This window comes from Cuculus canorus, chromosome 1 (genome assembly GCF_017976375.1).
Source record: "Cuculus canorus isolate bCucCan1 chromosome 1, bCucCan1.pri, whole genome shotgun sequence".
NCBI lineage: Eukaryota > Metazoa > Chordata > Aves > Cuculiformes > Cuculidae > Cuculus > Cuculus canorus.
In genome coordinates this window covers 154,369,607-154,395,305 of record NC_071401.1, presented here as the reverse complement: position 1 = coordinate 154,395,305, position 25,699 = coordinate 154,369,607, and the positions used below count along the sequence as shown (strand labels likewise).

General features: G+C 50.4%; 1 protein-coding gene across 2 annotated transcripts; it reads right to left on the bottom strand.

Annotated features, from left to right (window-relative positions):
• Window positions 1–691: 691 nt before the first annotated feature.
• Window positions 692–20,565, bottom strand: SYNGR1 (synaptogyrin 1). 2 transcript variants are annotated; one of them, XM_054075088.1, is made up of 4 exons: window positions 20,366–20,562; window positions 8,903–9,140; window positions 7,371–7,516; window positions 692–4,969 (listed from the first exon to the last, which is right to left on the bottom strand). In XM_054075088.1, exons 1-4 carry the CDS (start codon window positions 20,462–20,464, stop codon window positions 4,751–4,753), a joined length of 702 nt encoding a protein of 233 aa, XP_053931063.1. In that variant the 5' UTR covers window positions 20,465–20,562; the 3' UTR covers window positions 692–4,750. The 2 variants fall into 2 exon arrangements, with proteins under 2 accessions (XP_053931063.1, XP_053931074.1); XM_054075099.1 differs by having other exon boundaries at window positions 4,833–6,208; window positions 20,366–20,565.
• Window positions 20,566–25,699: the final 5,134 nt, after the last annotated feature.

Sequence of the window (25,699 nt, the reverse complement as noted above, 5' to 3'; positions counted from 1 at the left end):
ATTTTATTTTTATGGCAGAGCCAGTTGAAATGAGATCCTTTGTAATGGTGGACTATCAGTTACTGATGGCCGCTGTCAGCAGAGCCCCGAGAGCTTGTTTCCCACTATTTGATTATGTTTTGAAAATGTGTGCTATGCTAACCATCCAGGCGATGGCCACATGCAGATGAATGGAGGTAAAGACACATCAAAGGAATAAATGGATCTGCTTCCCTGGGTATGATTGTTTATTTTCATATAGGTTTGTATCCTGTATTTCACTGTGTCCCCCATCCATACCTCCAATAGCCACCCACACCCTTTCACGGTGAGAGTTCACTTTTAATATGGAATGTCAAGCTCCTTCTCATGTTTTTCTACTTATTAGGTAAGAGACACTTGATGGTGTGTTTGTTTTGAAATTTAGGGCAAGCAAACTAAGCAACCATTAGCTCCCCCCAAAATACATATTTGAATATGGGCAGTTCTTTAGGTCTCTTTCCTTCATTCAAGCTACCAGTTGTCACTAAATCTACAGCCTAGCTGTGTGGAAGCAAACTGAGCTGGAAAAGCCAAGCTGTGTGGAAGCAAACTGAGCTGGAAAAGCCACCCCTCCCCAAAGAAGAAAATCCAGACATTTGGTTTTTTTTTTCATATAGTTTGGTTATTTTGAATGTCATAGCTTTATTGAGACACCAGTAGTTACCACCTTCACTTTGTTAACCACAAATATATAGGACATTGTAAACACAGGTGCCAAGGTGGCAGGATTCACTGTAGTTGGATTTTGGAACAGACAGGGGCAAGGGGTGGAGGGGGAAGGGGGATGAAGGGACACTCGGGCTTAGACAAGACCACTCAGGGGATCCTGTATGCAGCAGGCCATCCATGAGTCATCGTATATAAGTATATATGTATAGCTTTATATTATACATCTTTTTAAATATATATATATATAATATATATACTATACACAGGCAGTAATGTGGCAGGGGAAGGGGCAGGGCAGCCCAGGTGGTATTACAGATGCCACACATGCAGCAGGGAGTCAGTTCTCTGGATGGATGGTTTGGACTTGCTGCATGAGGTGGCCTTGCTGGGCTCCTTGCATTGTACCTGCTCTGGGGACTGGAGCCAAGACTCCTGTGGGAACCACCCTGCAACACTGCCTTCCCGGATCCTCTCAAGTGCTTGCCAGGTTGCAGGGGCAAAAATGCCTCCTCCCCTGAGGGAACTGCCAGGAATGACGTGGAAGGGAAGGGTGTGCGATGAGGTGATGAACAGTGTGGTGGGGACATGGGTAAGCCTGGGATGGGGACACATTAGGAGACTGAAGACACAGGTAGAACTGGGGCAAAGTTTCATCATTCTTTTGCCCTTCACAGCCCCTACTTCTACAAAATAGTCCCTATCTTGGGGGCTTCAGAAGATAAGACATCAAGGGGCCATTGCTCCCAACGGGGAATGCGTAATCCTCTGTAATCCGAACAAATGGCAGAAGGGGAAGAAAGCCGCCTTATCGTTTTGCTTATACAGCCTTCCCTCTGATCTCCTAATCCCTAGAGTGGGGCTGATCTCACCCATGTTTAGGATCTAAAAGGGACATGTTCCAGGCAGCTGCTCAGGCCTCGCCTATGATCACCAGAAAGAGGCAGAACCTTATCAGAAGATAAGACAACCAACCCTTTGGGTAGGTCTGTATCTCTCATCAGCTGCAGCACCGGCCAAATGCCTCTAGAAATTGCATTTTAAAGAGCTACCAGCAAACAAGGAGAGTCCCACCCTCAAGTCTGTCCCCATCAACACTGCGAAAGCTGAAAGCAAGTCAACGCAAGGAGAGTATGTCTCCTCCCACAAGCAAAAGCAAGAAGTTGCCAGAGAATCTACTGTTATAGTGTCTCCTGCCTTTCCTATAATGCAAAACAAGGAGGAAAGGGACAGAGTGGTGGGCAGTAACCCAGCAGGAAGCCAACTGTCTCATCTCTCACTGATGTGCCGGCTCTGAGGGGGAGGCTCATTCCTACTTCAAACCCACCGGAGCCTATCAGCTGGTTACATGAGAGGAGCAAGCCAAAGAGGGTAAAGAAAATCTTAATCATGAGTCAGCCCCCAATGATGTTTAGCCATCTACATAACTCTGGAGAAGGGGCATGTAAGATGTTTCTGTGCTACACCCCAAAACAGAGCCCCAAGGAGACACACACCCCCCCCAATATGGCCTGTACCTCTCCTCATGCACCCGGTCCCTCACACCCTCACCAAGAAGAGGGGACAGGTGATGGGCAGTTCCTCCCAAAAAAGCACCACGCATTTTTCTGCTGAGGGCTAGCTATTTACAGACTCCTTCTCCTCTTGGTCCCCCACACACTCAAAACAAAAGCATGAAGGATGACACACATGAACCTGAGTGAGTACAACTAATTTTTCTCCGCCTCAACCTCAGCATTCTTTCCTCTCCTCTGGTGGGAGAGATGGACTGGAGGGAGCTCACCCCCAGCCACGGTCATAACAAACCTCTCTCAATAAAGTAACCCCCTCCCAAGCCTAAATATTAGGCTAAGCCCACAGAAAAAGAAGCCTGAAGGGCTTCCCTTCAAAAAATACCCCTGCTATTTACAGTATTGCTTTCACTCACAGCCACAGAGTGAGGGATGTGTGCCTAGTTCCTCCTGGTGCATCCACAGGTCCCCCTTTCCCATCTTCACCAGTGGTTGCCACCAGTGGTTACCACCTAACCAGTGGTTGCCCAGCAAGCTGGGGCAAACTGTGGGAAGGACAACCCACAGGGAGGACAACCCACAGGGACAGCCACCGGCAGCACAAGCCTGCTGGTAGGAGCAGGTAGAAACAGTGCCTATATATAGCAGAGAACTGCCCTCCCTTCCCTCTTAGGGCTTGCAGCTCTACGGTTTCTACCCCTTCCCTGTTGTTTCTACCCCTTCCCTGTTGTTGTGGTGCAACTGGTGAGGAGTAGCACTGGAGAGGGGAAGGAAACTCAGCGTTTTCCACATGAGATGCTCACACAACCACATGCCAGACCTGGGTCTCATTCTCCCAACTCCTAAGGGTGCTACAGAGAACAAGCTGGACTCTCAGGGAGAGCACCTATGGATTTTGGATCTACTCCTGAACTCTGCTACTGTGCTCTGAGAGATGTCTGTGCTGGAGAGAATTGTCCAGGTAGCTATTGCTGCTTTATTTCCCTCTAGGCACCATCTTCACAGATACACCCTACTTTTATCCTGGAATAAAGTATGTGTTTCCACAGCTGTGTCTTTACTTGAAGCACAGCCAGGAGCATTGTGGAATGGTTTCCATACGAGCTCTGTCTGAGAGACACTACTGCCATCTAGGCGAGGCTCTGGAGACAGTCAGGATCTGAGATGCTGGAGGAGACTCACTAAGGTAGAGTCGATGTAAAGCAGAATAAGACTAGTTTTCAGAGAGCTCAGCCTGGGCCCAACAAGTTCTCTGCACACCAAAACCTCCTCTCCATCCAAGCAGGAGGCAAAGCACAGCTGTGTGGGCAAGGAGCCTTCTCCACTTGGTTGCACTCCTGTGCAGCAGCTAGAAGCACGCTGGCCGTCCCAGCAGCAGTATTTCTTTCCAGGGGAGTCCTGCTCCTTTCCTATGCTACAAAGATAGTGTCAGAAAGAGGCTTTGCAGTCTCGTAGCAGAAGAACAGAGGAGGGTTCAGCAAGACCTGAGGAGTGAAACTAGCTTTCTTCTCCTCCTGCCCAGGGTGAAATGGCAAAGCTCTCCTCCCCGCTTCAAACCAACCCAGCAGGAGACAGGAGCTCTCAGGACTCCATAGAGGCAAACCTCCTCCATCCTTCCTCCCATAGGGACTGTGCCTGGGAGCCAGGGACTGGGTATGGCTCCCCATCCTGCCTCACTAAACATAGGTCTGAGGAAACTGGTGAGCTGGGCATACAGGCAAGCGGAACCACCTCCACCTCAATCCAAGGGGTTTGGGAAAGGAGCAAATTTCATGGCACTGCCCCTCTGCTCTGCCGCGTCTCCTGCTGTTACCTACAGACAGGCCGGTGATTTTTGATTGTACTTGTTTATCTTCCTCCTTCCCTTCTCATTTTAGCTCTTTGTGCTCCCCCTTCCAATACCATTTCTCCCCAAACCCTCTAAAAATAAATCATCTCTCCCTCACAAGTGGGTGGGAGAGAAAAACTTCCCTGTCTTTGCACGGGGGATGCCATTCCCACTCCTCTCCATGCTTGCACGACTGCATGCTGACTGTAACACCATTTTCCTCCCTGAGACATCAGGCCCTCTGGCCTGATTCAGATGCTCCCATATCTACTCCAGCCTTTAGCGACACCATCTCTTCTAGGAAGGCTCCCAGTCCCCCTCACTCCTTCCCCTCTGCTCCCAACACCCTCTCTCCTGCCCTGCTGGTGTTGTAGCCACTCTCCTGCCCACTATCCAGACTCTGCCCTCCACAGCAAGACAGGAGGGAGAGGAGGGAAGGGAGAACCTTCCTGTCACAATGAAGTGACAGATTTTGGAAGAATTTGGTTCTAGCAGGTAGTTTTGGTGGGGAGGAGAAGGAAGAGGTGGTGGGGAAACCTTTTTTTCTTTTTTTTTTTTCCTTTTTTAAAAATGATAAATAAAAACAGATGACCCAGAAGGCTGGAGCATAGCTGAGAGCCACCTCTTGTGCCACTACGCACGTGTCTGGTTTGTGCCTCGGCTTTCTGCCGGCAGTGGGAAAGGGGGCAGAAGGAAAAGGGGAAGGGAAAGGGGCATCGGTGGCTCAGTAGTTCTGCGTTTGGTAACCCTGTGTCTCGGTGTCGAAAGCATCTGCCGGAGGGGGCTGCTGGTACGTCCCCACCGCATCTGAAGCATCCTCCTCATTCGTATAGGGAGCGTAAGGCATGCCGGAGTCCTGGCTTGGGTCCATGTAGTCTTGGGAGAAGAGGGCTGAATCGGCACCCAGCCGGAAACGCTGATATGCCAGGAACGCCTGGCCCACCTTTAAGGGAGGAGGTGGAGGGAAGAGATGGGAAGCAGAAAGGAGAGGGGAGAAAGAGAGGAGGAACATACCGAAAAAGAGAAACAAACAAAAGTGGGGTTAGTAGTGGTTACAGGTTAGTGTGCGAAGCCCACCTGGAAGACTGCTGGTGAAAAAACCCCGAGTGCATGGAAGTTCAGACTGCCTCACAGAAAGCACAAGCTGACCTAGAGAAAGGAGGACTGGGCAAGGTTGACTGCCAGTCAGCTGCTGCACACAGCCTGCCAGGGCTCCCTGCTGCCTGTGGGCATCTTCTGCCCAGTGGTGGGGTTTCACGGACACGGTGCAAGTCACAGAGGCTCAGAGAGCCCGTGGTTATCCCATTCAGACCTTCCTGCCCCTAGGAAAGGCAATCTGCCTCCGCAAACACTGCAGAAGGTTTGTCTGCCAGGCTGGATGTATGCAGCCATTTTGCCTGCAGAGGTCAGGAAGGAGAGCAGGATTAGACTCAGACTAGTGAGGTAGTGGTCACCCCCTGTAGCCCTTTCCCTGGCCAACATCCGGACAGTGCAGCACACTGTCCTTGGGAAGGAGCAGCAGGAGGCAAGGCAGCTGCTTCCCAGGCCAGGGGTTGGGTAGTAAGCATAATGCTGCTTTCTGCCTCAGGCATTGCAGACAGGATGCCATTTGGTGGATGGAGGGAGCTTGCATCCAGGGTTAAGCATCACAGACCCCAGCAGGTACAGCTCATTGCCCCAGAGCATCCCTGATAGAGGCAAGCAGTCTAGTAGGTGATGGGTTAGGGGTCTTCAGGGAAAGTGGGCTGGGCAAAATGGAAAAGATATAGTGGTGGAGGCAGAGGGCATCTCATGGCTGAAGTATTAGGTCTGAGCAGTCACCAAAAGAAAGGCACAGCAGTGTTATGCAGCATTAGTTAGTATATGGGTGAGGGAGAAAAGGGAGCAGAGGAGGAGGAGAAATTGCCAGTTCCAACTCCCCAGAGGGAGATCCACTGTTTGGTGGAGATCCCCATACCAGCTCAATGGTACATCTCTTCCCACGCCGTGCCCTGGTGTGATCACACACCCATGGTCAGAGCGTTGGAACTGTCTCTATCAGTAACCTCCTCCAGCTGCACCCCTTTGCCTCAAGTTCCCCCATCAGTGACAGGCACTAAGGGGAGTTAGGGAACAGAGTGTTGTATTCTTCCTGAAAAGTAATGTCTCTAAGTCTCCGGAAAGCCAGAAATGTGAGGAAGCCCTGTGAGGAGAGAGAGGGGTTTGGGGAGGAGAATCAGTAAACCAGAGCATGTGATTGAAATAAAAGCCCCAAGGAACAGGGGAAGAGGATGCCTACTTAGCCACTTGCAAGCCCATGAATCAGGGAGGACCACTGCAGCTGGTGGCACCCCTGCTGAGGACATGCCTCTCAAAAAGGGGTCCTGGGGGACCTCTTGCAAAAGCCTCGCTCCCCACTGCATTTTCTGCTGGAGCTTACGAGGGGCCTTTGGCAGCACTTGAGTGCAGGACACCATCCGTGGGAGGACACACACGCTGCTGTCCCTTGCCCCAGCTGGGTTTCACCTTGCTGAATGTGCTGACTGCACAACTCTTTGCAGTCCCCCTCCCTCTCTGACAGCTTCACGGCAGCCTTTCTTACCTGGCCCCTGCCCAATGTTACAGCCCATAGGAAGAGGAGAAGGTAAAGCCACAAGGACTTACACAGGGAGACTGGTCTAAAATACTTTCCTGCTTGGCGCTAACCTGTCGCTTCAGACAGAAATCACTCAGGCTTGGTACTTTGAGAGATGGGAGGAAATAGTGGGGCATACTTAGATTGCACACCGCAGTTCTTCCAGGAAATTAGCAATAAGGAACTACTGAGAAAGGACAGTCTTAAGAGTTGCTTCCTAAAAGGCAACCCAGTGAGGCAGTGCCGCAGTCACGGGTGCAGAGGAAGAGCTAAGAGTGACACAAATTGCAGCTTCTTGCGCTGACATTTCATGTGATGGGAGCAAAGCAGGGAGGGGGATGGGTGCAACCCCCGGCCTGGAGCTCCCTTCTCTGAGCATCTGTGAGGTGAAAATGCTGTTTAAGTCCTCTGATGCAGAGGAAAAATCATGTTTGGGGAGCTGGCTTGTCCAAGGTCATATTAGAGACTTGTCAAGGCTGCTCCTTACTGGGATATGGGACCCTCTTTCCCATCATGCTTATTAGTGTTCTAGCACCTTCTTCCACAAAAGTTCTGGAGTCCTTGTTTCCCAAGTTTGCCTTCTAACCACCTGCCCTCCCGCTTCTTCTTCTCAGAAGACATGTGGACTGGGATGTCAGAAGGAATCAGTCTTAGCCAGTCACCTTCCATTCCCCACAAGCTAATACACTGCAGAGGACACATGATCCAACATCAGGGCTGCTTTACTCACCCAGGTGAAGATGGAGAAGAATGAGAACGTGATGGCTGCTCGGGCTGCGTCCGCTCCCTCATTCATTGGGTTGTCCTCTTCTTTTGAAGCCTGCCACTGGTTGGTCAGAAAGCAGAAGCCAACGAACCAGAGGAATGCCCAAAAGGCTGGGATGAACCACCACCAACATGCCAAAGGGGAAGGGGAGAGAAATCAAGAAGGTGTGTGTGAACAGAACATAAACACATTGCATTTCTCTGGAAACTTCAACCTTACAAGACCAACCAGTATGTTGCAAACTGGGCCAACCTCTGATTGCACAGCCTGCCTAACCACAAGGGAACTGGCAGGCTTGCTGACGGCAAAATTGTCAAGGTGACAATCGATGTCTGCAGAAAGTTACCTCAGGCGAGTTCATTTGCTTGTGTTTGGATTGATCACAGGACTTGCATTTGGCCTTGAAAGGGAGCCTGAAGGGCTTCCAGTACAGGAGTGATCACCTGGGCTCTGTAAAACAGCCACCACTTTGCAACCCTGTTCTGCAAGGACGACTGAAGAGCAATTCATTCCAAGGGAGCTGCAGAAGAGTGGGAAGCAGCCATCCTAAAGTTGCAAAGGATGCATGGACTGAGGGACTCACACCAAGGAAAGGTGCTGAAGGATCATTACATCCTGCACTCCTGCAATGAGTAAAGGTAGGAGGGAGCTCCAAGTATAGACTGACAGCTGGTGGCAAGGAGTAGAACCCACCTTTCCTGCCAGGCACAGCCAGATACCCAGCAGCAAAACAGGGCTCAGTCCTTCCCCTTCTCAGCTGTCCACAGGTCTGCCAGGCAAGGGGCTAACCACGAATAAACTTGCAAGCCAGAAGTCCTAAACAAGTTCAGATGCTGCATCTGATCCTGCTCTCGCTCTCCTCATAAGCCCCTTTAACAAACTGTGGGGGAACCCTGACATGGAGAAGTTTGCCTCCACAGCTGGACTAAGCTGGGAGAGTGACTCAGGATCATAACACGAGAGCAAAGTGTCTCCTCGTGATGCTGCTGACTGGTGTTACACACGTGCATATACACACATCATTGCTCTGTGTCAGTTCAACACACTGCTGGGGATGGAGACATCTGACTAAAAGTTAGAATAAATCTCAGGGCTGGATGAGGTCCTGCAGAGCTATTCATCTGTGGAATAGCAGGTAATCTAGGAAGACTGGTTTAGTCAGCCTGCATGAAATCCTCATTAGTTTTTTATAATATATAGAGTTCAGTCACCTGGAGCTGGAAAATAAGGATGTACCAGCTAAAGAGGCAACAACACTCAGCCTTGGCAAGCGCAAGCATGCGTGGAGGCAAGACGTGTTGAGCCTAAAGGGCTTCCTGAGCTATACCTACGGAGCAAAAGAAAAGGAGAGAGAGAAAGAGAAGATCTGAGGGAAAGCAAGAAACCCAAAGACCTCCCGGACAGCAGGAACCTGGCAGGTGAGGTGGCAGAAGCTCTTTTCCTCTCCCTAGCCTTTGGAGAGAGGGGCACTACGGTCAACTGGCCAGGAAGCTCACCTGAGACTCCGATGTCTGAGAGCACTGCCTTCTTGCGGTCCTTGACGCTGCTGATCTGCGGGAAGTAGGCATCCAGAGCCAGGTAAAGAAGGCAGCTGAGGAAGGCGAGGACACCCACGGTAATGCCATAGTTGCAGGCATTGCGATTACGGTTGAAAATGCAGTGCTCTTGTGTCTCATCTGCACGGTTCACATACCCTTCATTGACAATGGAGCCGAACACCACGATGGAGAACACCTGGTGGGAAGGAAGGAGGGAGACATGTCAGGGCCAGCTCCATCTCTCTGGACCAGCAAAAAGGTGCTGAGCTCTGCAGGGGACAGACACCTCAGCTCCTGTTTCACTGCCTTGTCTGGGCTGTAGCCGCATGGAATTTACTGGGGAGATGGTCTCATTTTATTTCTGAGGATTAACTTAAAATAGGACACTTATAGATTGAGCTTTTTTATCCATCTGATCTAAAGCAATGTAAAGTGGTCTCAGCCTGGAGCAAGGGTGGCTTCCCACAGACACACAGTGAGGTGACACAAAGTGTAATTTGGGATACAGTTTTGGTGCGGGTGCCTGCACACAAGGGTTTCAAGTAGCGGAAATCCTCTTAGTATGCACTTATTCTCCCACACACTCCTTTCCCTTCTAGGAATTAATTGTTTCTACCACGCATTTGTTCACTGATTTGATCTATTCAGCTACTATGCTCTTTTACCCATCCACCCTCCTACAATTCACAGCTCTGCAGCTCCATTCTGCCGGGTTCCCGCTCTGCCCCTCTCCCTGCACATCACACACCTCTCTCCACCAGTCTTCCATCACCTCAGCCCATGACACCACCTATCCTTCTGCCTACTTGCCTGTACACTGACACCCTTCAATCTTCCCCACAGATTTCATGGGCCAAACATCCACCTGGCAGAGCCACCAGGAGTTCTCCCTTCCCGTCACCACCACTGCTGCTGCACATTCTCTTAAATCAGCTAGAATTAAGGATGAGTCCAGGTAGAAATGCCATAATCCACAATTGCTGGTCTAATCATGGCTTTAGCCTTTGTCACCTGCCAAAAGGCCATCCCTCTTTGACACAGCAGGTTCACCAAAGCGGAGAGCTATTTACAGCAGCCCCAGTCCTGCATCTCCACTACACAGATTCCCCTCACAGCCACAGGAGAAAGACGGGAAGATTAAGGCAGCAGGTACAGATTTTTCATTGCAGGACATCTTGAAACCTTTGGTAGGAACGGCAAGGGCCCCAGACAGAAGGGAAATTGGACCTCAAGTATGGGGTGAAAATACATATGACGTGCACTAGGACATCACTGGAGCACTCTTGCTAGCATTCTTGTCTGTGCAATAGGAGCCTGGCACCCTTGGAATCACTGCCCGATTCCCAAGGAGAAAAAGCACAAGAAGAAAAGGTAGCCAAGTCTCCTGCAGGGAGTGAAGGTAGGTCTGAGGGTGTGCTAAGTCAGCAGAACATCACTACCACTTAATCCAACTAAGCACCAGAAGAGGACATGGCAGACAACCCAGAAAGCAGAGAAGCACCTTTGTGAGTGCAGGGAAAATTAACTGTTGATTAATGCCAAACCAACACACTATCTATCATTGGTGGGGTTGGACGCCTGAGATCCACACCACAGACCTCTGCTGCTTGACTTATGGCATCAAGAACCAGAGGAAAAACCTTACTCATGGTCGCCAACAACCCTTGGGTGGGTAATGCTGACCACGTTTCAGCTGCCACACTCTTTCTAACAAGTATCCACCGACACAAATATTTTTTTTCACCCCAAGGCTTGTAATTGAGTCACACTTCAGTTGCTGAGTTTGGGTGTATTTTTGACACACTTGAGAAAAATAGAAAAGCTGGAAGGCGGTGCTCCTAAGTGCAGGGACTGTATGGGTTCTCTGAAAGTTCACAAGAGCTTTTTAAGCTCGGAAATAAAACAGCTGATTTGTCCTCCTCCTCCTTCTTCTCAAAAACGAGATTGATCATACTTTGCAGAAATCGCCCATGAAAATCAAATAAAAATATCTTCTTCCTGAAACAAAGGTCTGGTCTTCAAAATTTCAGCCTGAATGGTTTGGAAAGCAGCAAAATTGCACACAATTACAGCCAGGCTCTTTCAGTGGGAAGTCTCACCCGGTTTCACAACAGGCTGGGCTGACAGGTCTGCCTAGGATAATTGGCAGTAACACTGTAGTCTGACCTGAGGGGGAGCTGACAGACTCCTTGAAGTGACATCTGGGTATGAGGCTTGACCAGCGCTGATGCTGCCACCTCCAACCTCCCTATAACAGGGTTACAAAGTGGATGCTCGGTTTTCCACAGCACAAGACGAAAAGCATGTGTTCTCTTTGGAAGACGAGAAATAGACTCAAAATTTGAAGTACTGTCTGGTATTAGGTTTGGTTTAGAACTCAAAACCTGTCAACACCCTGAGTTAGGTCAGCCCTTGCAATGAGCTATATTGTGAGTCTCTGCTTACTCATTTGGTATGAATGAACTTCTGTAACAGTCCCTCCCCAGAGACACCTCTGTTTACTCTGCTTATATACTGATACACATCTTCCCTCTGCACTGATCTTTGGCTTTGCTGCGGCCTGGAAGATGTCTCATCTGTGAGTGAAAGAAGTAGAACAAGTCCTTTTTGCATTTGCTCTTCCACATCTCTTTACGCTGGCATGTCATAAAGACACGTCAGAGTCATGAGACCAAAGGGACATCTTCCTCTCCCTAACTTTCAAGCAGAGGTGGCATTCCTAACCTCCTTTCTCCATGTTTGGTCAGCCACGTTGCCATAACTTTGCTCCTATGAAGAGAAACCCATTTCACAGCCTGCAGGTGCCCAAGCTATGATTTATTGGTAAACACCTGATTTAAGATGATCTAAGAGTTTTCTGGGGAGATTCCACTAATGCCACTCTCACTTCTGAGCAGAACAAGTCACTGCAGATGCTTATCTTCTGTGTCCTGAAACAGCCACCCCAAAGTCTTCTTTGTCCTTAGGAAAGCTTTCTATGGACGGCAGCACAGGAGCATACAGGCTGTCTGCTGCTCTCTACGTTTTCCTCACCATTGGTATCAGCTCTGGTCCATGTTCTACTCTCCAGTGCTGTAGAGAGGGCAAAGTCAGTGGCAGTGGAGAGGGCTTGCTCCCACCACCACTCTCACGGCACAGCAAAATGCTGCAAGGATCCACTGTGCATAGAAGCCATGAGCTGGACAGGGTAACAGAGATTGGGCAAGAATGGGCAGGCTCAAACCAGAGGTTTCAGACCAACAGGCAGAGCTGGACAGCAGAAGAGGTGATTGCTGCTGCTGCCTACAGGCAGCATCATCCGTAATATCTGTATCCAGAAGCTGTTGCAACAGGCACTCAGACAAACAATTTTCTAGAAAAAAATATAATTATGAGAGCCCAGATGTCGCAGCCCTCAGGAGAAATTGTTGGATGCTTAATCCATGGCAGACACCTCTTGTTGGTAAAGCGGTGGGTGGATAGAAGCTCACTGATGTAGCAAGTCGTCTTAGAAAGAATAAATTGCCTTGATTTCACAATCCATGCCTGTGCAAAGATGATGCGGGCAGCAGGTGCTGTATGAATGCTGCCTGGATTATAAACAAAGCACCAAGTCTGCAAGGATGAAGCATTTACGTTTTCGTTCCTTCTACCCATTTGGCACAGCAAATCCTCGCTGCAGGAGGTCTCGCCTGCAGCCTCTAATAAAATGGTCCAAAATATGCACCCAGCTGTGAAGAGAAGACGAGAAGATGGCAGGGGCCTTGTCCTGACTGAGCACTAAGATGTATAGAAGTGACTGGTCTGAAGGCAGACAGGAGGTGGACACAAAGGCTTGCATCCTGGCATTCCCAAATGCAGCCCATCCTTCCACTCCACAGAGGGAGATCATTAACCACTTTCCTGCGCTCAGCAATGAAAACTAGCCATTCGTCCCCAGCTCTGTGCACCTCAGTGGCCTAATTTCTTCAGTAAGGCTGCTTAACTCAGTTAACAGGACTTGAAGTAACTAGATTTTTAGGTTGAGAGAGTTTCCTTAAGCTTCCAAGATCAACGTTAATTGGGCATGTGTGCAGTGTGCCTGGAGATGCATATTTAATAAGCAGTAGTGTATTCATCTGACCTCCAGAAAAGGGACAAAAACCAGTACATGGAGAAGATCTGACAAACTGAGTGTTGCTACTGGGCTTCGGCTTTTCTCGGTCCTTAAACATCACATCCACATAGGTTGTTGCAATGATTTTCCTAGATTTTCTTCAAAGACACCAAGCAAAGCCCAGAACCAGGCACCCTGCAAAGCCGACAGAGACAGAACAATTTGCTGCAAGATGCAGCAAAATCAACGTACTGCTAAGCACTGCAGGGACGAGACAGGGAGAGGCTGAGAGTTTCCCTGTCCTGGTTTCTCAAGGGGGTCGTGCTAGCCATTACAGGCCTGTAAGGGCTCACTACAGCGTGAAAAGTGCAGAACAGGGAAAGGCTGCATGCCACTATAAAAGAGCTTTTTTTTTTTTTTTACTCTCACTGAACTCGGTGATTTGATTTTACCAGAGGCAAAGATGAGAGAGGCTCTCTGGTCCCTCTCTACCTCCCTGCTGTAGGTTCAGCCCCACAAAAATCCAGGCAAAACCTTCTGAGCATCATGTGAGGCTTTCTGCCATGCTGCCCATCCCCAGCCCTACATCAGATGCTCCCAAGCATCATGTGATGGAGCCACAGCACAGTCAGCCTCTGGCGGTGCTCTAGGATTTTCCTGCTTGTCATCCCAGGAGTTTGTCACACTGCCTCCAGACTTCATCCCTGAGACCCCACAACAAGGTTTCTGCTGAGCTGCCTGCTTGGGCTCATTGTGATGCCCTCTGGTCACAGGCTCTGTCACACTGCACGTTGCCTCTCCCTTTCCCAAAGCCCCCTTTTATTCTGTTATAGAGAGGAAATAGTTTGGTGACATAATATTCCTCATGGGACTTGAAATCAAATCCACTGGGGGCAGAATGAAGCCATAACCTCTTCTGAGTCTGATCTGGTAATGACCAGGAATAAATCTGTTTAAAAAGAAAGCAAGAGTGAGGGAGAGTGAAAAACGATAAAACTGGCAGAGATGATCTAGCTTACATTTTCATTCAGCCACTAGCAAATGGAGTTTCTGGAAAGCTTTGGAGAGCCCTGTACAGGCATGGATGATAATGATGATTATTATCATTAAACCTACTTGTATTTAGTTCATTTTGAAGAAAACATATGCAGCTTTTGATACGTATGGGGCTAGCAGCTTGGGAACAGGCGGCCTCTATTTATACCCTCCAGCCAGCACCACGCAGGCAGTGAACAATTCCTGCCCACGGTCGACAGCCTGTCTGCGCCCTGAGCGGGTGCTGGAGGAGACCAGCTTCCCTGCACCCATTTGTCCCCAGTTCTTCAGAGCGTGGGATCGGGGAAGAGCATAGGTACACCACCATCTCCCTCCCAGCTCACCCTCCCTGGCCAGCAGCCATGTGGCACCAGCTCCCCAAGCAGGGCTGAGCCAGAGCAGGTGATGGAGGGGAGAAAGGCTCTGCATCCCTAATTCCTGCCACGGGATCTGGGACAGGCTTTTTTTTCACACATCGCTTGGCAGCTCACAGGCCAGCCATTAACCCTTCTGTCTCCTGCCAAACCCATGCCTGGGGAGATCTTCCTCCCCATAGCAGCCCAAACCCTGGGCGATGCTGGGGCGTCCTGCAGCCAGCAAGCCTCTGATGACAGCCAGGCCTGCAGGTACCACCCCAGGGAGGGAGGAGAGCTTTGCCATGGGAAGATGCTCACTGATATAACAGGGAGCTATGTCCCAGCGAGCAACTACAGGAAGCTCTGTCCAGTTTCACAGATTTCATGCTTTTCTCATGGTCAAATAGCATCTTCTGTCCCATCACTACTAGTGACAGCTCCCCATGACAACACCTCCATGCTGGTATCCATGTCTTTCTGTGCTTTCTAGATAGTCCTCATATAGCCAGGTCACTGCTCAGCAAAGTGACCACCCAAAAGTTGCATCTTTGTCCATGAGGAACCGTTCAGTTTTCTTTCTAGTAAGACATCTCTCCCTCCTTGCCTGTGCCATCCTAGGTGGAGGACTGCATCCACGGCTACCTACATCTCTTACAGCCACATTAAGCCTCTCTGCTGCCTTGTCTTGCCACAAATCATAGAATTTTTAAGGTTGGAGAAGACGTCTAAGATCATCAAGTCCAACCATCAGTACACTACTACCATGCCTATTAAACCATGCCCCGAAGTACCACATCTACACATTTTTTGAACACCGCCAGGATGTAGACTCCACCGCTTCTCTGGGTAGCCTCTTTGTCTTAGCCAAGTCTCATCACCATGCAGTTTCTTTGCTCCTCACCTGTGTGTCTCTCATGTTTTGAAATAGCATATTACATACGATTATCTAATTTTTTCACTCATATTTCTGACTGTCTTTGGTCCGTACGTGCCATTTCTCAGATTTTTATTTGCAAATGCCATTAATGAGAGATTTGTTCCTTCTCCAAGATCTTTCCTGGAAATGCTACCCTGGAAATAAGGTGACCCCTGCATCCAACCCTGAAATACCTGGTGGCTCTGCACATCTATTGCTTATCTTCTGACATGGCCTCTCACCCAATCCCAGTCACAGTGATCCCCAAAAACCCTTTTGAAGTGGACTCAAGGAAGAGGTTCCCATGAAGAACTGTACCTAGGCCTTGACGGAAAGCGCACACTTTGAACCACCATGTTTGTTTCAATGCAGACAATAAGCACGGTGGCTTGGGCAAAAGTCACATGGAGGAGCAGAGGCAGAGAGCACGAGCAATGGTCTAGAAACATGGGAAACATCTCAGCTAAATTTACTCAAGACAGAAAGAAAGTGGAGGTTGCAGCTGGTTTCAGACTTAACAAAGGCCCCGGGCTCTAAGTCTCAGTTTAGCTGCCACCAAAAACCCACATGAGGTGTCCTTTCCACACAACAAAAGGTGGTATGTGGGGAAGAGGGAAGGGATGTTGTAAGCAGAGTGTCATAAGCAGGGTGTCAGTGTGGCAAGCCAGGGACCCACTGGCAAGGCAGGAGACAGGGCTCTGTGCCATGCTGGTGCTTGTCCTCGTCCTCCAGCCCATTGTGGTGAGGCTGGGGATGTGGTTCTTGTCCTTCATCTGCCTTGTCTGGTTAGCCAACAGACGTGGTGGAAATGGCAGCAGGTGATAGAGAAGGAGACGGAGGACAGCAGCACCTCCCCTCACCAAACCACCCTTTTGAGGAGTAGTGCCCTTGGCATTAGAGAGAAATTTGGGGTGTCACTCCGTGTCGCAAGTTTTAATGGGCTGCTTTGCGTACAAGGCTGTGGTTGAAAATACTCTCACTCAAGCCACCTAGCTGGGCCTTCTTCCAAAAAGCAAGTTACCTTTGCCTCGTTAGGGTTTTATGTTGAGCAGCACTTTCTCCAGTGAGCAGGTTTCTCCAGTGAGCAGGTTTCCAAGCAGTCAGGAGCTCCTGGAACAGCCTGTTTCTATTAGCATTTTACTTATTTATGGAGCCAGTGCTACATTCAATGCCTGCGAGTTGCAAAGGAGCCTCCCAGCTCCCCTGTGCCGGCTGTGGAGAGCACCGCGGGTCAGGGCACAACAGGATTACGCAGGGATGTGCCCACGCTTGCCTGCTTTATTTCAGGAACAATCCTGGAGCCACACACTGTAGCACAGCTCTAGCTCAATGTGGGTCACCCAGCTCTGCTAGTTCCAGCTGCAGCACCACTAGCTCCAGCTGTTGGGTCACCTAAGAGGGCTGACCTCTATATGTCAAGGTGTTAGAAAACCCACCCATGCACCCACATCTCATCTACTGTGGGGCATCAATTGTGTGATGCTGCTCAGCTCAGAGCATGCCTCTGTGTTATAGCTAGTGGTCCAGCATAGACCAATGCCTTGAAAGACCAAGAATCAGAGTAAACCTCAGCCACCCACTGCAACAAGGCGAGATGCTTGTCTTCTCTTCATTACCACTGGGAATAGGGAGGGAGTTGTTTTTTGTCCTTCTCCACAGACAGGTGGGGAAGCCTCCAGGATCTTTCAGCAGCACACTGATTTCACAGTGCAAGCCTCAGTCCAGCCAGACTGGACAAGTCCCCTCACTGCAAGATCCAGAAGCCTTTGGAGGTATCCTCAGCAGAGATGCTCAGGAGGGACTGCTCCATAGAGCTGCCTCCCTGATCTACAAGGTTTCATCCAGGCAAGAGTATCAGGGCAGGCAGCAGCAGAGAAATTGCTCACACTACAGCTGAACATCCAAACCTAATGTGGGCACTCTGGAGGACCACCACCACTTGCCAGCACCCACGTCAGGCAACTTTTCTGGAGGGAGATGCATACTTATTCTGCTGACCTCTGAAACACCCAAGAAACCTGAGCTGCCTCACAACACTGTCACAGTGAACAGAGGTTCCAGAATTACCTCTTTCCATAGTTTAGCATCCTCCTTGTCAAACCTATCCCATCTCCTCTTCAGCAAAGAGCAAAATAAATAACCTTCAGTCACCTCATCCACTCCTGCTACTGCAGCTCTCCCTGGAGATTTGCTGCCATCTCGGTTGGACCGCAAACTCCATAGGCAGAAGCCAAGTTGGTAGAAAGCCATACACACCTCAGTGCCACCATAAAGTCTCCTAAAAGAGAGAGTCTCCTAAGGTCTCAGCATGACCTGAGCACAAGGTCACTGCCTGGGGAAGTGATCATGAGAATTTCTGCTCTCAGTGAAAGCTCATCACGTGAAATGGGATGAAAGGAGTCTCCAGCTTGCCCAGGGGAGATGATGGACCACCCATGCCACGTGCAAGACAAAGGCAAATGAGATTTCATGAAATGGACAGCAAGGTGCTTCCTGCCAGAATGGGTGAAAGGAAGGACTCTCATGGAGACCACAAGGAGGGACAGCCCTTCGCCACCAGAAGGGTTTGGCTCGTAGAGCCTGGCTAAGTGCGGATGTGATCGCAGGCTATAAATACATCAAGGGGAAAACACCAGGGAGGGAAAAGCACCATTTAAATTGAAGGGCACAAGAGCACAAAAGCAAATGGATAAAAACCCAGCCATGAATAGATTTATGGTGGAAGGCTCTGACCATTGGAACTGCTGAACCCTTTCCAAAGAGAGTGAGAAGGGCAAAAAATCCATGAACTCATCTTTTTGCAGCGAAGTTCAACCCATTTATGAGAAGGGGCCATAAAGGGTCTGGTGCTTGTGACAGTCTGAGATAGAACTTCAATGCCCATGAGGACTCCTCTTGGTCTCAAGGCAGAAAAAAGACCAAACCCACAACTAAATATCTGGGGTGAGCTTCTGGCTCCCCAACTTTGCAGAGAGGGAGATGCCTAGGAGGACAGAAAAGACTAAGCCAGTGGAAAAGCAGAAAGACCTCATATTTCCAGAGAAAAGAGATGCATGCGTAGCCTTGCACCACAATGGCCAGGCCAGCCTCCCTTGTCGAACCGCTGACCTGGAGCACCTCCACCTCCTGCAAAAGGACATTAGTTTCCACAGCCAACTGAAGTGCCTGGGCTAAATCCCGTCCTGTCCTCTGTCAAGGTCAGGTGGGCAGGGAGAAACAACGTGAGATCCCAAGGAGACGTCAGTCCCCAGGGAGTGCTCCTTGCCTGCAGAGACCTTGTGGGGCATGAGTCTGAGCTTGGCAAGCAAGTCAACCGTGTTTGAGACATTCTGAAGCAGAGTAGGTGCCTAATCAAAAAATAAACATATTTTCCATTCTCTCTCCCTCACCTGGCGCCTCCTGGAAGTCAAAATCCTGCAGTGCTTGGACGACAAGGGGAAAAAAACACCACCAAATCAAAAGAGAGAGATAAAGAGAAAATTATGCCACAGAGATTAGCAGCAGGAGAGCCTTTGTAGGTCACACCACGTCCATCATTCCCAGACACACAGGCTGGCTCCACTCCAACTGCCCAGGAGCAGGGGCTGCGCATAACCCCTCACCCAGCGTCCAGTGGCAGCGCTGCTGCAGCCAGCTCGCTCCCAGTGTGATCTGCTGTACTGTAAACAAGCTCAAGCGGATGGACGGATGGACAGACTGCCCGCATTAATCAGGTCCTCAGCTGTCTTGGGGCTCTCCAGTCACCCAGAGGGGACATCAGCCACCCAGCACACCAGAAGCACCAGGTCCACCTTCTCTTTTCCCTGCTTGTTTCCCCTGCGTGGCACTGTTTTTATTTTATTTTCCAAAGCCAGCCTGATATCTCTCCTCCTTGCTACGGTGCGCATGTGTCTTCTCCATTCCCTCTCCATGCCCTCCCTTCTCTGTGCCCGGTGGAGACCTCAATCTCTCTCCCGCCGGCTCGGTGTTGCAGCTCTCGCTTCCTTAATCCCAATGACCTTCTTGCACATACACGTCAAGCAGCCATGGGACTGGCACTCCGGGAAGAGGGAAAGACCTTCCCCCTGGCACCCCTTGCCTTCCCCATCAGCCCTGTTAGACCCCCCATTCCCCCTGCAACCTTTCCTACAAATTATGGAGGGGAAAGCATTATAGGGAAACAAGGTTGAAGGGAGGGAGGAGAGGATAAAATGCAGAGCAACATCCAGCCCCACAGCCCCCCTGACTCGCCCCAGCACAGCCAGTGCCCAGCATCCCTGAGCCCCAACTCGCTGGGAAGCCACACCAGGACTGCAGCATCACCACCAGCTCCCCCTCGTTACCTTATATTCTGTGACCCCCCTGGACCTACCGTAAACCCACCAGCATGGGGAGCGTGGAGTGGAAAGATACCACCCCCAAAACAGCAGAGATGGACACTGGGTCATGGCCCAAACCAGCTCCCTACTTCCCTCCCCAGGGAAGAACCCCCAAAACAGTGTCAACTGACACATGCATATCCACATATGGGGGATACATAGACCTACACCAGCATATATAAAATATATAGTAATAAATATAAAATCATAGACTGGTTTAGATCAGAAGGGACCTCAAAGATCCCCCAGTTCCAACCCCCCCTGCCATGGGCAGGGACACATTCTACTGGATCAGGTTGCTCAAAGCCTCCTCCAACCTGGCCTTGAACACCTCCGGGGAGGGGGCATCCACGACTGCTCTCGATAATATAAGATAAGGTGTAAGATATAAGATATAAGATGTAAGATATAAGATGTAATATGAGGTATGAGATATGAGGTATGAGATATGAGGTATGAGATATAAGGTATGAGATATAAGGTGTATGATATAAGATAGAACAGAGAATATACGAGGATAGAGAATAGAGAATTAGCATACAGTTATATTAACGTATAATGATACATAACATATAACATAATGATTTTATAAAGCTATAAGTATATACACAGACATACACACACACACGGAGGTACGCGGAGGGGTCGCATCCCCGCCTCCCGGTGCCGCGGGAGCCTTACCCACGAGACGAGCCGCAGGAGGGTTTGCGGCTGCCGGATGAAGGCGTTCAGGTCGAAGGCGCCGCCGGCTTTGCCCGCTCCGAAGGCTCCCCCGTCCATGTCGGCGCGGGGGGCTCCGAGCCGAGCGGAGCCGAGCCGCGCCGAGCCGTGCCTGGCAGCCCGGCGGCGGCGACGAGCCGCGCGCTCCCGCCCACGGGGACGCGCCGGGAGCGCGCACATCCCCCTCCCCCCCCCCGCGCTTCCACCGCACCGCGGCCGCTGACACAGCGTGGATGGGGGGGGAGGGAGGTGTGGGGTGGCCGTGGGGCAGGAGTCGGTGATGGAGGGGAGGGGGACACCTCTGCATGCCACCGGCATGGGGAGAGGGGGGCGAGGGATGCCACGCGTTCTCAGGCGGAGCCCAGCAGAAGTGAGGGGGCAGCCGCCCGCTGGCACTCCCGTACCCCTCAGCCATGAAACCCAGCACAGCGCTTTGCTACCTGCGGCCCCCATGGAGGGGTAACGCTGCCCCTCATGGAGGGGTAAGTCTGGTCCCCGTGGAGGGGGAAACTGGTCCTCGTGGAGGCATAAGACTAGCCCCCATGGAGGGGTAAATTTGGACCCCACAGAGGAGTAAGGGTGACCCGCACGGAGGGGTAAGAGTGCCCCCATGGAGAAGTAAGGTTAGCCCCATGGAAGTTTAAGTTTGGCCCCCATGGAGGAGTAAGGCTGCCCCCCACAGAAGGGTTAGGCTGGTCCCCATGGAAAGGCAAGGCTGGCCCACAGGGAGGGGTAAGGCTGATCCCCATAGAGGGGTAAGGTTGGCCCCCACAGAGGAGTAAGGCTGGACCCACAGAGGGGGAAGGCAGTCCCCACAGAGTGGTAAAGTTGGTCCCCACAGAGGGGTAAGGCTGCCCCCCATGGAGGGGTAAGGTTGGCCCCTGGGGAGGTGTAAAACTGGCCCCCACAGAAGTGTAAGGGTGCCCCCCATGGAGGAGAAAGGCTAGCCCCATGGAAGTATAAGTTTGGGCCCCATGGAGGTGTAAGGCTGCCCCCCGTGCAGGGGTAAGGCTCACCCCCACAGAGGAGTAAGGGTGGCCCCCTTGGAGGTGTAAGGCTGGCCCCCATGGAAGTGTAAGCTCGGCCCCCACAGAGGTGTAAGGAGGCAAAGACTGCAAGATATTCACCTTGCATCCCTGAGGCTGCAGCCTCAGAACCACCTGGGCTTCTGTGGCATCCACAGAACCACCAAGGTCACTGGCATAGCCAGGGAAGAATGCCTACCAGAAGCCATCCAACCTCGGGCAGCTCAAGTTCCTTGGCCTGTGCATTTTGCACAGAGTAGCTGCATGCCAGTGATCCACTGGCTTCAGCAGAGTCCTGATAATCTACATTAATATGACGGAAATTAAAAGCAAGCTCTTGGGTTGTAATATGGTTTCGTAAGCTTGGCAGCAGAAGCTAAAACCATTTTGAGTCTGTTTGCTTCATCCTGAATACAAGCCTAACTGCTCAGATGCTTTAATTGAGCAGAGATGCTCTGCACCTCATTTCCACCAGGCATAGCACAGGACATCTCTTGCTCTTCATTATGGAGACAACACAAACCAGGCAGCAGCTTTGCTGGATGCAGCCAGCCAAAGTGTGAAGTGGGAACACTGTGAGCACTCTGTAAGGTCTTACAGCCTCAGGTCATCTTCGGAGGGCTCAGAAATACAAAAGTTCTATCGTTGAAAGCTAAATTCCCATGAATTTGGGGAGATGAATGAAAGAGGAGAGAAAAATAAAGAGGGCAGAGGTTTGATTTTGCTAACAGATGTCTGAAATGCTCTGGTGTTCTGGATGAACAGGGTTTGGACATGGCCAAACAAGCCAGGTACACAGCAAAACCAGCTGCTTCTGCTCCAGACCCAGGCAGAGTGATGGTGCTGCACCCAACCATCAGCACAGAGGCTGACAAAGCAGAAGGACTGTCTTGATGGTTTACCTCCCGCTCACCTCTGGGTCACACCTATGCAGAGATTCAGAGGAGCAAACGGCAGAGCAGTGAGATAGGGAATGTACTTGACCTCCTCTAGCATCACTTTGTTCTGCCTGGGTCTGAATCCATGTTCTTGGCAAAGTCTACAAATTGACTCTATGACTCAGGAGCTCAGTGCAGGGGCTAGAGCAAAGGTATGGAGGAGTTGCAGGTTGAAGGCAGGGGATGGACAGTCCCCAGTCAAACCCAGCCATAGAATCATAGAATGGTTTGGGTTGGAAAGGGCCTTTAAAGGGCATGTAGTACAACACCTTTGTAACGAGTAGGGATATCTTCAGCTAGATCAAGTTGCTCAGAGCCCCATCCAGCCTAAACCTGAATGCTTCCAGGGAAAGAGCAACTCTGTTTTGGGAAGATGAGCTGCAGCAACATGGCTGGACCTTCATCCCAGCTGTTTGTACTGGTTCCCTTCCTGTTGTCTGCCAGGTTAGGGGTAGGTAATGAAACGTCCTCCAAACAAAGCACCTCTCAGTCTGTATGGGGTTTTTTTTGGTGCAGGCTTGCGTGCAGAATCCCTCCAGCAAAGCCTCCAAAGATTTTACTTAACCTGCAGGGACAGGAGTTTGGGAGAAGCAATGGAAGGTCTCTGGGAGTTGCTTAGGTGTGTTTAATACTTGGATATGCCCACCTTAATTATTTCATACTAGCTGGGTAACCAGCCTCCTCATGCTACACCTGTACAGCTGGTGGCAGGATTTGGCTCTATAAGTAGGTGTTTGCTTGAACTGTTTAATTAATGTTTGCAGTAACTTGATAGAACTGTAATGTGCAGCACTTATATCACATATTACAGGTCAGCATCCCTGTGGTATGAATTCAGGTGGCTTCCACATGGTGCTGCGGTCCCTGGTAGGGAGGGAGGAGACAGGGTGAGAGCCATCTCTGGGGGCACCGAACTTCCTGTGGTACTGAGTTTGCTAAATACATCCTTCTCTGTAAAGCCCAGGAGATCCTGAAGGGAAACTCTGGATGCCTCCTGTATGGGAAGCTCCAGCCCACCCAACTCTGGGTACTATCATCTTCATGGCGTTAGGTTTGCATCACCTTTCCTACCACAGGCAGTGGTGGATTAAGGCCCATTTCCTTATATTAACACAAAATTATCTACTTATTCCTGATTTATTCAGTCTCAGGATGTGGTTGGAGTGGATTTTATTATTCAGCAGTTTACTTATTTTGCAGAGATAACCCTGTGGATATATCCAATACCATCTCAACACTCCAGTGCCTTCATTGGCCTCCTTGGTTTTCTGTTGTCCCTCATCCTCACTCCAAAGAGAGTCTGTAGGTAGTAGCCATCAGCAGAGCTGGCTGGGCTCTTGGGTTTACAAGCCACCTGGATGTCTGATGCTGTGCCAGTTATCCAAAGCCTGGGTTCAGCCCATGTTACCTCAGCTGAGGCTCTTAGGCTGGCCCAGAGGCAATGTGGCACCCCAAAATTTTGAGTGAGGAGCCAAGAGTCATTCCTCTGAGGCATCAGCCTTCAATTGCTGGAGCACAGGCTGTATAAAGCTCTCCCAGCTACCGGGTGCATGTCCCATGTCTCCAGCAACGTGAAAAATAGGGGAGAGGAGATAGCTCTCGAGGCTGGGAGGGTGTCTGACCCTATGCTAACCCCTGGTGGTGCTGGGAGGGACCATGTCTCACAGCACCTCTCTCTCGATAGCTCCTCACCTGGTCTACAGCCAGCCTAGCCCAAGCAGGTAGCTCTGCCTGGCCCCAGTACCCTCTCCTGCCTTTCATAAGAGGGTCCTTTCCAGAGTCTTTGGCATAGTTCTTTCCTCTCCTTGGCCAGGAGGTGTGGGATTTCTGGCTGAGGACTAGAGCCGCTTCAGGGGATGTCTCAGCTGGAGCTGTGCATTACATCACCAGTTCTGGGCTCCCAAGTTCAAGAAAGACAAGGAACTACTGGAGAGAACCCACTGGAGGGCCACGAAGATGATCAGGAATATGGAGCACCTCTCTTACAAGGATAGGCTGAGAGACCAGGGTCTGTTCAGCCTGGAGAAGAGAAGACTGAGACTTATCAACAGTTACAAATACCTAAGGGGCAGGTGTAGGGACGATGGGGCCAGACTCTTTTCAGTGGTGCCCAGCAATAGGACAAGGGGCAACAAGCACAAACTAGAACACACGAAATTCCACCTGAACATGAGGAAATACTTCTTTACTGTGAGGGTGACGGAGCACTGGAAGAGGCTGCTCAGAGAGGTTGTGGAGTCTCCTTCTCTGGAGATATTCAAAACCCACGTGGACATGTTCCTGTACCACCTGCTGTAGGTGAACCTGCTTTAGCAGTGGGGTGGACTGGATTAACTCCAGAGGTGTCTTCCAATCCCAATCATTCTGTAATTCTGCAATCCATTATCCCACTGAGGGGCTCATACAGTTCTCAATCCAGGGAAGTCTGAGAGAGCTTATTCAGACAGGTCCTATCCAATTTCCCAGTGTCGATGGAAGGAGAGTGAATAATTTATTTCCTGTCCTCCAGCTCCCTCCCTGTTCAGGTTTCCCCTCGGCTCTTCTTCACCCCTACCCTGAAGAGACATTGCAGTGCCAGCTCCCACGTTAGCAACTTGCTGATGTGAGCTGAGCTGGCCAACACCCCCAGAGACACGTCTTGTCCTGACAGCGCTTATCCATGTACCAGAACAACAGAAAATGGAGCAAAAGAAATGATAGCATGAATAATAACAGCTCCAGTCAGGTTCCACAGCGAGTCTTATTTTCAGCTTCCCTTTCACAGCCTAACTTTAACATCTATATCTTTATTATTGTTTATTATTAGTTCAACAGTAGCACACAGAGGCTCTGATTGAGCTTGGAGCTGGGGTGTACCAAGCACTGTGGGAATACAGAGATGTTATAGAATCATCAAATTGTTGAGGTTGGAAAAGACCTATAGATCATCAATTCCGACCATCAGCCCAACAGCACCCATGCCTACTAAACCACATCCCAAAGTGTTACGTTTATATGGTTTTTGAACACCTCCAGGGATGGAGACTCCACCACTTCCCTAGGCAGCCTGTGCCAGTGCTTCACCACCCTGATAGCAAAGAAATTTTTCCTAATATCCAGTCTACACCTTCCCTGTTGCAACTTGAGGCCATTCCCTTTCATCCTATCGCTTGTCAGCTGGGAGAAGCGAACAGCACCCACCTCACTACAACCTCCTTTCAGGCAGTTGTAGAGAGCTATAACGTCCCCCCTCAGACTCCTCCTTGCTAAACAACCCCAGTTCCCTCATGTTCAAGGACCGCCCCTGTGCACGTGGCTTCTTCCCGCACACGCCGCCCCCGAACCCTTCTGGC